The sequence below is a fragment of the Cyprinus carpio genome, chromosome B6 (assembly GCF_018340385.1).
Source record: "Cyprinus carpio isolate SPL01 chromosome B6, ASM1834038v1, whole genome shotgun sequence".
In the NCBI taxonomy this organism is placed as follows: Eukaryota; Metazoa; Chordata; class Actinopteri; order Cypriniformes; family Cyprinidae; genus Cyprinus; species Cyprinus carpio.
In genome coordinates this window covers 23581045-23597538 of record NC_056602.1, presented here as the reverse complement: position 1 = coordinate 23597538, position 16494 = coordinate 23581045, and the positions used below count along the sequence as shown (strand labels likewise).

Here is a 16494-nt window from a genome sequence, read left to right as displayed (position 1 = left end):
AAATTATAAAGATATTGTTTTAAGTGGTAGAGCATTGTGTTAGCTGCACAAAAGTTTGTGGGTTCGATTCCCAGGGGACACACATGGTAAAAAAAAAATTTATAGCCTGAATGCACTGTAAGTCGCTTTGGATAAAAGTGTCTGACAAATGCATAAATGAAATGAATATAAAATGGTAAAAGAATAGTTCACACTACAACTATAAAGATAATGGCACAAAGAACAATATCATTAAAAATAACTTTGAATGAAAAACATTGACATCCAATCAGAATCCATACTGCTTGAAAGAGCTTGAGAATTTAAAGTGGCAGATGACATAGCTGCAGCATATGCTCATAATAAACAGAAAGTTATTTTGCATCAGAGTGGACACTAATATAGTTATCATTATAGTTATCTTTATAGTTGTCGTTCCTGATGTGAACAGGCCTCTATACGGAAAACTGTAATAGATCATGTAATTTTACGGTAAAATACTGTTACATTTACTGTACATGTTTAAAACAGTTTCTTCTTAGTTTTTTTTTTTTTTCTCTCTTATCAAACATGTACATTAGTCGGCGCCAATAGTCTCATGGTTAGTGCGCCGACATTTACAGCGCAACTGTGCCCACGGTGACCCGAGTTCGATTCCCGTCTTGAGGTCCTATTCCGATCCTGCTCTCCTCTCTCTACCCAATACTTTCCTGTCAACTCTCCACTGTCCTATCTGAATAATCAAGGAATAAAAAGCCCAAAAATATATGACATATTAGTACTCGTCATAAACTGTAATTATGTGGCTTTATATTTACCACCTGTGATTTAAGATGGTTGTCAGTACATTATAAAGGTAAAAAAATAAACTTTAGTATTTAGCATTATATTTACTTTTTTAAGTTAATTATACATATTTATCTGTAAATTTAAGTTCAGTTTCTAAAACATAAAACTTTGGCACCATATTTTTTTTTTTACAGTACACTTCTGGCAACCATAGCTGTCTGTTTTGTTTGTTTGTTTTATTACCATAGATTTCACAGATTTTTTAACAGTATATCTTACTTGGGTCGAAAAAGCTTGTGACATTTTTAGGGAGATGTTCATTCGTAAATGTCAGAGATGTATTTATGCCACTGTCTTGAAAGCTAAACTGCCTCTTTTAAGAACACTAACCTGCACCCTTGACAATGCCTCAAAGAAGGCCACATTTCCATTTGAGATGGATCCTGTTTTTATTATGTGTGTTCCATAAATCTTTAATAACATGTCCCTGTATTTTTGGCACAATTTTCTCAGCTTCTCTGCTCATTGACAGGTCTTTGTGTTTTGCCATTTGTTGTTGTTTTGCTTGTATTCTGGAGTACAAAGCTTGTATATCATAAATCATGAATGACAATGCCGTATGCATCTGTGCTGTATTGTCTGCCCATGGCAGGAGCGATGGGAGAGTATGAGCCCAAAATAGAGCTTCATTTCCCCGACACCATTCCAGCTGCTAAAGGATCCACGCTGAAGCTAGAATGCTTTGCCTTGGGAAAGTAAGTCCAACATGCATGCACCTGCGTCTGTCTGCATTCTACCGCCGCAAACTGTTGAGTTCATACCCTTGCTTAGCGTTATATATTTTTATTCCGCGTTATAAAATACACAGAATTTGTGATCAGCACTTCAGGTTCATTCTTAATACGATTTGCAATCTGTCACGGAAGCTTTTTACAGAGAGCTTTTCACCATAATGGCCCGCTTTGCAGAGAGCAATGACCCGCAAGATTTACTCCTTAAATAGTGTGGAAATAGAGCTGCAAGCTTCTTTTCAAAGGAAGAGCAGAAGGGTTGTCGTTTAAGGAGAGGGGTAATGCAGGTTTTCAAAAAGCAGGAGATGATAGCTTTTCACACCATACAAGGAGCGCGTCACCCCCGATTCTAACATGAATCAGATCCATTCACACTCGGATTTTCTTAATAGGGTACAGCTTTGAAGAAATGAGTGGGAAATGGATTTTCTTTCCAAACATTATGGAATTTCACTTCCTCCAACAAAGTTGCTGTAGCTGTTAGAGCTTGATGCTGGCAACACCAGCATGGTGTGTAATGGATTTGAGGAAATGCATGAACAGATCAAAATGCTTTAGTTAAATGCATGGATAAAAGCATCTACCATAAAAGTCTGGGGTCAGTAAGATTGTTTAATGTTTAAGTCTCTTATGTTCACCTAAGCTGCATTTATTTGATCAAAAGCACAGTAGAAACTGTAAAACTGTGAAACATGATCACAGTTTAAAATAATTGCTTTCTATTTTAACATATTTTACATTTTGTACATTACTCCAATCTTCAGTGTCACACAATCCTTCAGAAAAAAATCTAATATGCTGATTTGGTGCTAAAGAATAATTTCTTATTATATTCAGTGTTGACAGTTATGCTGCTTAATATTTTTTTTCTAGATTTTTCTTAGGAATGAGATGTTGACATTGCTACATACATTTTTAAACTTTTGATTAATTTAATGTTTCCTTGCTGAATAAAAATATTAATTTCTAAAAAAAAAAACTGTACTGACCGTAAAATTATATATTGGTAATAATTATTATTAATAATAATATGCATAGTCAGAATGATAAAAGCAACTGCCAAACTGATTTCCTCTTACCAAACATTACATTAAACCATAATTTTGACCTTGTAATTCCTCAAATGAAACTGTGTGAATGAAAAAAGTTGTAGCTGTTAGAGTATGGTGCTAGACGTGCCAAGGTTATGAATTTGGTTTCAAGGGAATGTATGCATGATTAATAAAATACCTTGAATTTTTTTAATAAAAGCATCTGCCAGTGGATAAATTTAAATACAAGATCTGCACATAATAATTAAAAGCATAACTTGGATGCAGTGTATGCCACTTTGAATAAACGCTTCTGCCAAATTGATTTCCTCTTACCAAACATTATGTTAAACCGTAATTCTGGAGTTAACCTTATAATTCCGCAGATGGAATTCCGTGAATGAGAAAAAGTTCCTGTAGCTGGTAGAATATTGTGTCAGCATCACCAAGGTCATGCATTTGGTTCTATGGAATGCATGACTGATTAAGTACCTTGAATGCTTTGAATAAAAGTGCCAAATGCATAAAATTTAAAAGCAAGACCTACACATAATAATAAAATGTATAGCTTGAATGCGATGTATGTTGTTTTTGATTAAAAACATTGCCAAGGTAATGATTTGACTCCCAGGGAATAAACATACCGAGTCAAAAAAGTATATTTGCTTTAGATAAAATTGTCTTTCAAATGAATTTGTATGTTCTAATGGTGGCTTTGTTGCGGATTCACAGTCCAGTTCCCAAGATCAGCTGGAGAAGAACCAGTGACGTTTCGTTCCCAAACAAAGTCAAACTGAAAAATTCTAACGCCATTCTGGAGATTCCGAGTTTTCAACAAGAGGACACAGGGACATATGAGTGCATAGCGGAAAACAGTCGCGGAAAGAATGCTGCGAGGGGTCGTATGTCTTTCCATGGTGAGTTGTTCTTATTCACTCATGATTTCTAGTTTTTTTTTTTTTTTTGTTTTTTTTTTTTTTTTTTTTTACCATTTATTATTTTGCCTTTTACATTTATCACAAACAACCTTGTAAATATATAATTTCCCTTCAATTTATTGTTATACATATGTGTGCATTTCTTCTACTTCTGGAATTTGTTCTTTGATTTGCTGACAACTCAGCTTTGTCTCATAAAGCTTTACAGTAATTAAAAAAAAAAAACATGACTGTTGCCATATGGCATTTCTGCACTGCATTGAAACTGCAGTAATAAATCAGTAGATAGTGGCATTGGTTATGTTACTGCAGTTATTTATTCATTTGGAGGTATTTTATAGAATGCAAACTGTATTTATGCAAAAGAGCATTATGATTTGTGTTTTGTCTGTAGAGAAAATTGAACACAGAATAAGTGATTTTATTATAGTCAACTGTGTAAATATCAGTTTATTAGAAACAATGAATGTAATAAGATAAGTATTAGATGCATTTAAAAATCTAATTTAAATTTAATAAACATTTTATTATTTACAACTTTCTTTTATTCAATTGTAAGTTTGAGGTGATTCTATAGGTGTTTGTAAAATTCTAAACTACTTTGAGTGGCATAATTGCTGCATGACACTTTTCCACTGTCATTATGGCACGTTAAACTACACTTGACCTCGCTATGCCATTTGTGTCATAACTCACAGTGAGAACGTCACAACCAGTGTCTCATTTGACTTGTGTCCTTGAGAGACATGACATTTCATGATGCACATGATTGTGACCTTCTGCAATGAGCACCTCACTGTAGAAGGTCACGGTGGCATTCCATAAAAAGTCAAGCTTAATTTGAAATGTATGGCATTGTTGTATTAATAATTTTATACCCTTTGTACCCTTAATAAGATCTAACATGCACTTGCTAGTCTTTTTGGACTTTCTGTATTTGCACTGACTGCCTGAAATACAATTCTGTAGGATAAATTAAAAAGGGAGTTTGCCTTGCCAAAGTAGGTTTTCTGTTCCACTATTTGACTTCCTGCAAAAAACAAGCAGTTTAAAAAGCACTGGATTGGTGTCGGTCTTAAAGGATTCGAAAGGTCTTATCCTGGACCTTTTAAATTAACATTTGTGGGGAGAAATGCAATCATATGAATTTGCTAATTGAACTCAAGACTTTGTACGTGGCAGTGGAGTGTTTGCCAGTAGGAAGGATAATAAAGGTTCCAGAAGGAGGTCAAAGGATTTGTAGCATGGAACGGAGCATGTGCCCATAGTGTGATAGAATTGACATATTCACAGAGCGTTTCACTTCAGTAGTTAGATTCATATTCACATGGCTCTTGTGAAATGGGTCGTCTATTGTTTGTTTTTATAGGAATGTCAAGCATGCTCTCAGTATTATACAGACTAGCGAGTGGGTGTATGGCAAGCCATTTGGAGCTGGTGAAGCAGCTTATGTGATTCTAATATTGCAGCCTTTTCTGATAATGATAATTAATAATCAGAATCGGAAAGGGGTTCAGGGGTCACACTGTGTGATTTGAGCAATTTGATTGGGTTAGGATTTGTTGCAAAAGTATGTTATCAAGTAAATTTGAAGTAATAGTTCATACATACACTGAAAATAATAACGAGAAGAAATTATACTTTAGAACCAAATCAGCATTTTAGAATGATTTCTAAAGGATCATGTGACATTGAAGACTAAAGTAATGGCTGCTGAAAATTCAGCTTTGCCAAAACAGAAATAAATAATTTTGAAATCAAATCAAATAGAACACAGTTATATTAAATTGTAATAATATTTTGCAATATTGCTGTTTTTATTGTATTTTTCTTCAAATAATAAAGAGACTTCTTTCAGAAACATTATAAAATATCACACATCCTAAACGTTTGACAGTAGGGTATATTTAGCTTTTTACTTTTGAAATGACCCTTAGGGTGAGAAAACAATGACAGATTTTTCATTATTGGGTGAACTTTTACTTTAATTGTTTAATTAATTAAATTTTCTTAAATCATCAGCCTTGGGCAATATGGCTTGTCTTAATTTGCAAGTAACATTTCATTTATGTGTGGTCTTGTAACTGTCCATCATCGATCCTACATTCATTTTTTTGATTTATTAATATGTTCTCTTTCCATAGCCACACCTCATTGGCTGCAGACGATGACGGACAAATCATTGTCCATTGAGGAGAATCTGTTTTGGGAGTGCAAAGCCAATGGGAAACCAAAACCCTCATACAGCTGGCTGAAGAATGGAGAAACTCTTATATCAGAGGTACTTTGCGGGTTCTGAAAGGCCCCTAATGAGACTGAAAGCTTTATCTCCACTTACTTTAGTTCAAGGTCAATGCAAATATAAATTCTCATTGCTGACATAAAAACGAGGCAAACAGAAGCCAACAGCCGTTTAAGTAGGAGAGACTCCCATCAAGAAACATCAGCAGCAGAAAGACTCCATTAGATGTGACCTGCATTCAAGCCGAGAGTGACCCGTACCTCCTCCCCACCCCTCCATCACACATCACGTCAATCTCTTCTTGTGACTCTTTGTGCTGAGTTCAGCCCTTAAGAACAGCCGATAGGCTTAAATGTCTGCTATTCCATTAGCAGAACCATCAGCTCAACACCTCCCTACCTGTCTCACATACTTTTCCGACTGGGCGCCCATGCCAAATGAATTGGCCATTAGTATTTCACTGCTATGTTCAACATTTCTTTTCTGTTCATTGGAGCAGAGGGTCAGCATTTTTCTTTATTCTCTTTTATAACCTCCTCCACCCTCTCTTAACCCGTCCTTAGATATTCAACTCTACGTACTTTCAGTGTTATAGTGCAGCCGTGTTGTGAAAAAAAAGCCATCATTCATGGTGAGAAAATTGAAGGAGTGCACAATAAATTGGTTAATCCAATACTGGAGTTTATTGGTTGTTATTGGATATAGATTGGCTGATATTGGATTTTTCTTGCTCAGTTTCCATATTTATTTTAACATTTGGATTACTTTTGACATTATCTTCTGCTCACTTAAAGTTTGTAACTTTGTTACAGTAGATGTTTTTGTTAACAAATCTTAAAATATAAATTTTCATATTGTAAATTATATAGATGTAATGGCTAAATTCACATGTAGCTTTTAAATGATTGATTTTAGTTTTAAATGTTTTATTTTCAATTTATTTAGACAAAATAGTTCAGAATTACATTTTTGCCTGGCAGATGATAAAACGGGAAAAAGAAACCTCATAGTCTTACATTGAAGCAGTGTTATTTAGTTTAGTATCATTGAGATACTATTACAGTTTTTATTGATAAGTTATTGCAGTGGTCAGAGGGTCTGTTTTGTACATCTGGGCATTGCAGAAATTATGTGTGGCGTATACATGCGTGCATTGCGTATCATTCGGATCGATTACCATTAGCATAACCACAGTTTTACAACAAGTACTATGCTTAAACTATGGCTAGTATAGTAAAACCCATGGTTAATTTGTGGTAACTTTAGTTTAACTATTTTATTTATTTTTATTTATTTGTAGTAAAACTACATTTAATTTTTATAAAGGTACATATGAAATGAAAACATTATGTAACTGAGTGCAATTAAAAACATTTTAAAAAAATGCACGTGTTAGTTAGAGCATCTATGGTAGTTCGCATTGGCCAAAACACACACGGAAACGCTTTGTAAAAAAAATAAATAAATTTTGGTCATCAATCACAGACATTCACATTCGGACAAGATTAGATTTCTCAGAGGATCACTGAGTTTGCAAAAAAAAAAAAAAAAAAACGTAGGTAATTTGCTCTAGAATTATTACAGAGGTTGTGTGAGAAAACCACAGACGTGGCAGATTTGTACGGAATAAAATCACAAAGTACATCTGTGAAACACAATTTCTCTAATGACCCCCTGGAAAACTAGTCCTATCCAAATAGGGCTTAAATTTAACTTTATATATATATATATATATATATATATATATATATATATATATATATATATAATTATATATATATATTTTATTGCAAGTAACCATCTTTTTTTATAGTTTTAGTTTTAGTTAATTGAATGAAGGATCCAATCCATATCTAGCAACCAGGATATCATAGAAACTTGGCGCTGATATCTTTTGACTTGGGCCAGTGAGCAACCATGTAATCAAGCAGCCTAGCAATGCCCTAACAACCGCATAGCAACCATTTTACTTTGTTTGTTTTTATGTGTACAGGGCCGAGTGCAAATAGAGAACGGCGCTCTCTCCATCTCCTCGCTAAACCTCTCAGATGGCGGGATGTATCAGTGTGTGGCAGAGAACAAGCACGGCATCATTTATTCCAGCGCCGAACTGATGGTGCTTGGTACGACCTCTGTGTTTTCACTGCCTGCTTTCCATCCTTCATTTGAATGCTAAAACTTTATTGTGTAGTCACAGCCCAGGCTCAAATTACAAGGCAGCACTGAAAACATCCATCTGATTGAGTGCTCCATTGAAACACTCATATTTCTTCAGTATTGATTGTGAAATTATGTCTGTGCATGCTGAAATTCATTCATTTTAATAACGACACATATTGGTCAGTATTGTGGCTAATTTCAAATAAATGGTGTCTATTGAAGACACGGCACAGAGTGGCACAGTAAAATGTACGTTTTAGTTTAAGACAAATGGCCTGGAAGAAGCCAGTGGAAGCAGACAGCTCTATTTGTTAAGTCCTTTAGACTTTTATAAAAGACTTTCTTCCTTTTTTTGCCAGAGGCTGTTTGAACGTCAATTGCTGTTCATCACAGATTCCATTGAGGCTTTAAGTGTGAGTCTGAGGACCAAATCTCTCTGTCTCCTACAGCCTCTGCTCCCAGCTTCTCCCAGAATCCTTTGAGCCGAGTGCTTAAGGCTCGCTCGGGTTGTGACGTTAGCCTAGATTGCAGGCCACATGCTTCGCCCAGAGCCATTAGCCTGTGGAAAAGAGGGACCGAGATACTGCAAAGAAGCGAAAGGTATTTAGCTTTGGAATTTATATTTTATCACATTGAAGCCATGTGAGTCTTTGTGATGCTAATAAATTATCCATTAACTTTAGGATTTCTCTCTTCCCAAATGGGACTCTTAAAATTGCCAACGTAACTAAGCGAGATGGAGGTACTTACACATGCATCGCTAAAAATCAGTTTGGCACAGCTAGCACAACAGGAAGACTGATAATCACAGGTAAGTTACTGTGTTTTTCAGATCAGTGTTAGTGGTTTAGAGCATATTGAGGTTCGAATTCGGCTTGTAACATTTTCTAGATCTGGTTTCTCCACTCTTTCTCTCGGCTCATTATTTACAGCCCTGTTCTTTTCCCTATTACTATAAAAAATAGCAAAAAGCCAGACAAAAGAAGCATTTTTATTATCCAAACAATTTCTTTGTTGTAAAACAAATAAAAAGCTGATTCATCTCTCTCAAAATAGTCTTGGATTTTTTTGATAATTGATTAGCTTTAGGACCTGAAGTAGTTTTGGATGAATAATAGCTTTATTTATGTTTTTCTGTGCAGACAATGCACTGTCCGGTCCACTCTTATTGTTGACTCAGATACTGTATTCTTGATGGTTTAACTATGATTAGCTTTGAATGAAATGCCACATCTGGCAGATATCATGATGCATTGCTTCTGCTGTTTCAAGAAATGTATTAGCCAACTGACAACTCTATTCTTCTAAGTCTCTGTTGTCACTGCTGTCAGCCTTTCGAGTCAAAAAATCACAAAGCATAAGATTTGTTTAAATAATCAAGCACACTGAGAAGTCCTAAACAATGGCGCTACACTATTTCAAGACAAATGGCTTTTGTTATCATGTCTCTATGTCTAAAAGTTTTAAGACATCTTTTCAAACTCCTATTTAAGGAATAGTTCATCCAAAAATGTTAATTCTGTCATCTTTTACTCATCCTCAAGTCATTCCAAACTCATATGATTTATTTATTTATTTTATTATTATTATTTTTTTTTTTTCATTTTTTCCTGTGGAACACAAAATAAGAAAATACGAAGAACATACTGTAAATAATTTTTAATGCTGTTACAGTGAATGCTGACTGGAGCTTTAAAGCTTCAGAAAAGGACACAAAACAACCACATTTATGTAGTCAATATGAATCATGCTGTATTTTAAGCCTGTATATCTTTGCTCGCTATCGGTCACTATACCAGTGAATTGGAATTGGGCATTAAGTTGAACTTGAGAAGTCATTCCGATTTATAAATGAATTATTTGGTTTGTAAACCATATAAACTGATTTATTTATTGCAATTCATTATAAAATTGGATCCATTCACAGATCAAGCAATGAATTGTTCCTGTAGACTTCCAGTAGAGCATGGCACTAGCAACACTAAAGTTATGTGTTCGGTTCCCAAGTCATATACTGTAGGTATATAATAATAAAACTTTCATAATCAGAGCTTAACGCTAAGGATTTTTTCAGGCCAGTAACTATTTTTTTATTATTATTTATTTATTTATTTAATGTGCCCCCACCACAATAGAATATAATAGAGTACAACACAATAAAATGAAATAAAATAATTATATAAAAGAAATAAAATATTAAATAAAATACAAAAAAAAAAAAAAAAGTTACTGTTTTCATTGTATTTGCCCATGTAACATTGTATTCTAATCAGTAAGTCACAAACAGTTCAGATACCAGTGAAATTTTATAATTCTAAATTCCACTTTCACTATTACAGCAAATACTACTGGCTTAGCTAATATAAGCTATAAACATTACTGAAGACAAGTGAACAGTCTGCAACAAAATAAGAACAAACTAACAGATTACAAGCTTTGGCACAAATACTGTAAGTACAATAGAACAAAGATAGAAATGTAATAAAAAGAGCTTTAAGCTTTTAGGTAGGTCTAACAGAAGTATTCAGGTACAGTTGAATAATCAAATGTAAAATAACAATGCATTGTGTTGTTTTACATATAGTACATGGCTGGTCCATAAGGCAATTCTTATTGTTGAACCCTGATAAAGCTTTTGTGGCTATTTCTTGTTTTGCATGGAACAAAATGAAATTGAGTAAATGGCAGGATTTTCTTTTTTGGGTGAACTGTCACTTTAAGAGAGCCTTCTTTGTTATGGAAGGTATAACATTCTCTTCTCATGTGTTCTGTGTGGTTCATGTGCCCTCTTGCTTCGGTCTTCCACACACCCTAATCCATGTTTCACTAATTACTCATTGTTAAGGTCATCCATAATTGCTGTGGCCATTATCCGTCTGAAATGTTATCTCCTCATTAAGCTATAGGATGAATGTTATTCCTCACTTTTATTCTTCATTATGTAGGTTACGGGTTTAATCAGCAGTATTTTCATGGTAAATCAGAAGAAAGTCATTAGCTTTATACCATTGAGGCCTCTGTGTGAGCCCATATGTCTTTTATGGGGTTTCTCTTTCTTTTCCTTCCATGTATTTTTCTCTCATTATGTTTTTGTCATGCACCAGCAGTTGACCCCCTTAATGTAATTTAATTAAAATGACCTTTCCCTCACAAAGTGTCTTCAGTCAACTGTATTCTGCTCACAGAAGACTTGCTGCCAATTCATTTGACTCTTATTAAAATCCACTTTATGTTCTTCTCAAATTAATATCCCCCATATGGAAAGTATAGTAAGTGTAGTACCTAGAAATTAAGATTATTTATTGCAGCAATAAACCACCGTAGAATGTGTTAAAATCACTTACCCACAGCCTACTGTTCATCAGGACAATAGAAATGTACATATGGAAAGTATAGTCTATTTTAAAAAATACAACTATTTTAAATTTTAAAGTTTATCACTTACCCACAGCCTACTGTTCATCAGGACAATAGAAATGTAAGTAACAACTATTTTAATTGGTGAGTTTATTTTTAATAATTAAATATATTTTAATTAGTTTTTAATAAATATTTTTCAGTTTTTCTTTTTTCCTGTAAATGAAAATTTTCATGCTGGATTTTCAGTTTTTCGTTTGTTTGTTCTGTTGTTGTTGTTGTTGTTGTTGTTGGTTTTGTTTTTTTGGTTTTTTTGGTTTTCACTTTTTTGTTTTATTGTGGATATTTGTTTTATTATTGTTATATTTTTAGTTTATTATTTGTGTAGAATCTTGGGTTAAAAGAGTGGATTTTAATAATTTTTAACTATAGTTTATTGTTAAATTTCGTTATTTTGTTAATCACGTATATTTATATATTGTATATTGTATATTAAGTATATTTCTAACAGTATTTCTAAATGATTTTTGTCTTAAAGTGTTAGTTCACCCAAAAATAAAAATTCTGTCATTAATTACTCTCCCTCATGTCTTTCCAAACCCGTAAGACCTTCGTTCATTTTTGGAACACAAATTAAGATATTTTTGATGGAATCTGAGAGCTCTCTGACCCTCCATAGACAGCAAGGATATTACCACGATCAAACCACAGAAAAGTAGGAAGGACATTGGTAAAATAGTCCATGTGACATCAGGGGTTCAACCGTAATTTTACGAAGCTACAAGAATAATTTTTGTGCGCAAAGAAAACAATAATAACAGCATGCGCCTGCTGTCTACAGAATGTAATCAGCATTGTTTATGTTTCTGGGTAATTTCTCTCCAAAATGGCGAAAGACGGTAACTCAGGGAGAAGAATTGTTGAATAAGTTATGTTATTATTGTTTTCTTTGCACATGTTTTGTTTTCTCGTAGTTTGTTATTATTGTAGATTATTTAAAGGACTATTTAACTGATGTCCTTGCTAAGTTTCTGTGCATTGATCGTGGTAATATCCTTGCTGTCTAGGTAGGATCAGAGAGCTCTCAGATTTCATCAAAAATATCTTAATTAGATGAACGAAGGTCTTGCAGGTTTGGAATGACATGAGGGTGATTAATTATTGACCGAATTATCATTTTTGGGTGAACTATCCCTTTAATTAGAGCTTGCTGCAGAGCATTTGAATATTATAAAGCAGAATAATTATGAAGCCATGTGTCTGGATCATGCCTATGATGCTTTAAAATGCTTCCTCCTGTGGCAGCTCACTTGATAAAAAAAAAAAAAAAAGATTATTTATTTGCCTGGCTACAGAAGTGGTTTTCTTGCCTTAGTTTATGTCCCAGAGCTAAACTGACAGACTGTGTTGACACTGTAACTAACAGAGCCCACGAGGATCAGCCAGGGCCCCAGCAGCACAGAGATCACAGTGGGTGAGAGCATCGTGCTGCCCTGCCAGGTGACTGCCGATCCAGCCTTGGACGTGGCCTTCTCCTGGGCCTTCAACGGTCAGCCCATTGATTTCCATCAGGACGCCGACCACTTCGAGCGAGTGGGAGGGGTGAGTATTGTGGTTTTAGGGCTGTATTGCAACCTCAGCACCATCATCCCACACCACCACCTCCAGGCATGCAATATTTATAGGGAACATATCTCGGAAAACAGGATTTTCCTTGCTGTTTTGAAAAAAAGGGTTTGATGTACGGTGTAGACATAATCCAACCTTCAGAAATCATTTATAAAAACTGCAAAAATGTCTGCAGTCTGTAGATAAAGGCCATCTTATTGAATAGATCTCAAACACAACTGTACTGTACTGTAACTGGGTTTTAATCTAATCATTGTGCTGGACAGGAGCAAACCATTTGGGACTTTGAATGCTCTCTCTCAAAGAGACTTGCCTGCCGTGATGTCTGTAGTTTGAAATTGGATTCTTGGGATAAATTTTGCCATCTTGTTCTGGGTCATTCCATCATTGACCTACATTGAATGTGAATCATTCAACATGTATAACAAACAGCTGCTCTCTACTGAGTGAACCAGGGAAACAGGCCAGATCAATTAAGAGTCTTGTTCCTATTTTACCCTTCCAGTTTCACAGGACATTTTACATCTCAGGGGAGACAATTCTTATTGCCACAGGACTCCAGTGAATTGAAATGTTGCCTTGAGAGCGCTTTGTGTTGTGTCGCATTCCATTTAGCTGTTTTGGTTTAGATTTTCCTTTGGTTGGCTGGGGGTTTGAACAGAATATTAAGCAACTTTTGATGATTTTCTTTCAAGTATTTGAACCTTAAGCACAGACTAAGGTACTTTTTGAAAAGCACAGGACTAGAAAGGTTCATTTGCTGGGCAGTTCATAACTTCTTGAATTTAATTCACTAGAAAATGTTATTTAAATTATATTATACTGTATATTTAGCTTTTCTAATTTATTTTTTAAAAAGTTAATTAAATTACAAAACTAGTATAAAAATAAAAACATAAATATTCATATAATTTATTATAAAATAAACACTAATAAAGTTTGTCCCATTTTCATGATCTTGATTCAGGCCCCTCAAACCCACAGCCAAGCCTTGCCTTTTATTGTCATTTGGCAGTGGCTACGTTAAGTTAATACATGGGACTTCTCTCAAGGGCAATTACAAATGACATTGACATATGCAAATGTGAGTTATAATGAGATATGGTTTTCACGGATTCACACTTCCTCTGCACCCAAAGATTATGCCTTCCTTCTCAACAGCCTCTGATGGGTGCATTACAATAATTAAACATCATCCGCTCTGCAGTCCTCTTATCCAATCCTGAAATTTTGAAATCTATCCATTGAATTGGCTCTCTTTCTGATATTGATTGAGTTTAAGCCATTTTTTTTCATAGGAATTGAACTTGATGGAGTGGAAACCACAGTCAAACATAAGTGCGGGCCTTTTTTTTTTGAGCGAGAGAGAGCTTAGAGTGCATCAGATACTTGCATGTACTATTACAGTAGAGTAGTGCTCTGTGGTTTGGGACTGGTAGACCACTAGAGACTTAAATGAGATATACAGGATTCAGCTTGTATGGACTTCTGGGCATTCTTTATTAAAGTGGTCATATGATGCGATTTAAATTTTTCCTTTCTCTTTGGAGTGTTACAAGCTCTTGGTGCATAAAGAAGATCTATAAAGTTGCAAAGACTAAAGTCTCAAATCCAAAGAGATATTCTTTATAAAAGTTAAGACTTGTCCACACCCTCTTAAAATGCCTCGTTTAAACACGCCCCTACATGTCTACATCACGATGTGGGAAGATTTGCATAACGCCGCCCAGATGTTCACGCAAAGAAAGAAGGCGTAACTTTTATTCTCGCTGTAGTATTGTTGTTGCCGCCATGTTGTGGAGATGCTGTGTTTCGTTGTGAAAGCGAAACTACTTTGTTTGGCCTTCCAAAAGAGGACAATATCCACTTCGTCATGCCTAGAGTTGACCTGTGCTGGTTGCAAAGGAAATACATCAACTCCGCGCAGTGGATCGCCGAAATGGCTTTCACTGTGGATGAAGTGGAATCCAGCCTGGGGTCGTCACAAGTGTCCTTCATCGAATCCACTGGCCGCGCCATTCTCTAACCCGCTGGCCGCTGCTCACTCAAGCCCGCAGTGTGTGATGCTGTGTGACGCATTTTATGGAGGACTGTTTCCTGAGCCTCCTGACTAGCCTACAATGGGTCTGTCTTCAAAGGCTGTTCTATAAAGTGGGACAGTTCCAATTTTGCAAGGATAGTCTGGCGCTTCTGAATCACAGCCTGTAAGTACATGTTTTATATTTAAAGAATTTGCCACTGATGATTCAAACGCGAGTTTTAAGCAGTGTAGAGTAGCGCTTGTTGTTTGACGTTTCTCTGATCAAAATGGTTTTATGTTTAATCATCGTGACATGCAACACAACGTGTAAAAACACAGTATACAAATGCCTCATTTGTAATGGGTTTTATTGGTTTTGTCTGGTCATGTCGGAAGATGGCATCACAGTATGGTAAGGGGCGTAACATTTCCATCACACGCTTGAGGTATTCAGCCAATCACAATGCACTGGATAGCTGGCCAATCAGCGTATACCTCGCTTTTCAGAACAATGAGCTTTGTTAACATAAATGTATTTCAGAAATGCGGGGCATAGAGGAGAAACAATAATGTACATTATGTGGAAAATAATGTGTTTTTTAACCTTAAACCACATAAACACATTGCATTATACCAAATACACAACATAATGTTCTTTTTCGTAACGTCATATGACCCCTTTAAAAGCCAGGAAGAAACATAAATTGAGATAAATTGTGTCAGCAAACCTACTTTGTAATTTTATTTTTATTTTATTTTATTTTAAAATCCTTTAATAGGAAAAGTAGTATAAATAAATGCTATTTTATTTTATTATTTATAATTATTTATTTTTAGAAAGTGATCAGATAAAATGAGACAATGTCAGTTAATCAGAACCACATGACATTAAGTGTTTTCTGTTTAAGTAAATGAAATTAGCTTCTTTCACACATTGTGCTGTTTTATACTTAGCAGTGTCTTTGTTTAAAATATGAAAAGATCATGTTTTTGAAATCTCTACTAGACATGCAGATTCGTTATGATTTTAATGTGCTGTATGCTTATCTGGAACAGTATTAACACTCACTCTGCATGTGCTTTGCTCATTTACCTGGTCCTTTTTGGTATCGTCTTGCCAATTAGCCATAGTGTGTGTGTTTTCCTGAGCTCCTGTGTGGCTGAGAGAGCTGGATCTGAGTGAATCCCGGAGGCTAGTCACTGAGACTGTTTATTTAGGTCCACATGTATCTCAGAGCACAGCAGCCATTTTAAAGGGAGGGATGAGTGTCTGAGTTTGCAGAAATCTGCAGCTAGCATGAGAGGGAACATTAGCACGCCTGCCTCAGCTGCATGTTTTGGTGATAATTACATCATAACACACTATACAATACACAGATTGCTGTTGAAAACAGGTCCTTTGTTACTCAAGCTACTTGCAGTTGCAAGTGTCCCAAATCTGATTTCTCTTTTGTGAAGCAGATATTTTGCTTGTTTATTTATTTACTTATGTAGATGACCATGTAAACTAATGTTATTTGAGTATCAGAGATATTTATATAGTTTTGATTAATATGTT

The 16494-nt window shown here is 35.1% G+C and overlaps 1 protein-coding gene across 1 annotated transcript in view; it reads left to right on the top strand.

Moving 5' to 3' along the window:
* Positions 1-16494, top strand: part of cntn3b (contactin 3b) — a 60092-nt gene that overhangs the window by 27355 nt on the left and 16243 nt on the right. The window contains exons 7-13 of the mRNA XM_042726366.1: positions 1421-1523; positions 3323-3507; positions 5673-5809; positions 7764-7893; positions 8380-8530; positions 8614-8741; positions 12714-12889. Coding sequence (XP_042582300.1) covers positions 1421-1523; positions 3323-3507; positions 5673-5809; positions 7764-7893; positions 8380-8530; positions 8614-8741; positions 12714-12889 — 1010 coding nt within the window. The remainder of the gene's footprint in view (positions 1-1420; positions 1524-3322; positions 3508-5672; positions 5810-7763; positions 7894-8379; positions 8531-8613; positions 8742-12713; positions 12890-16494) is intronic.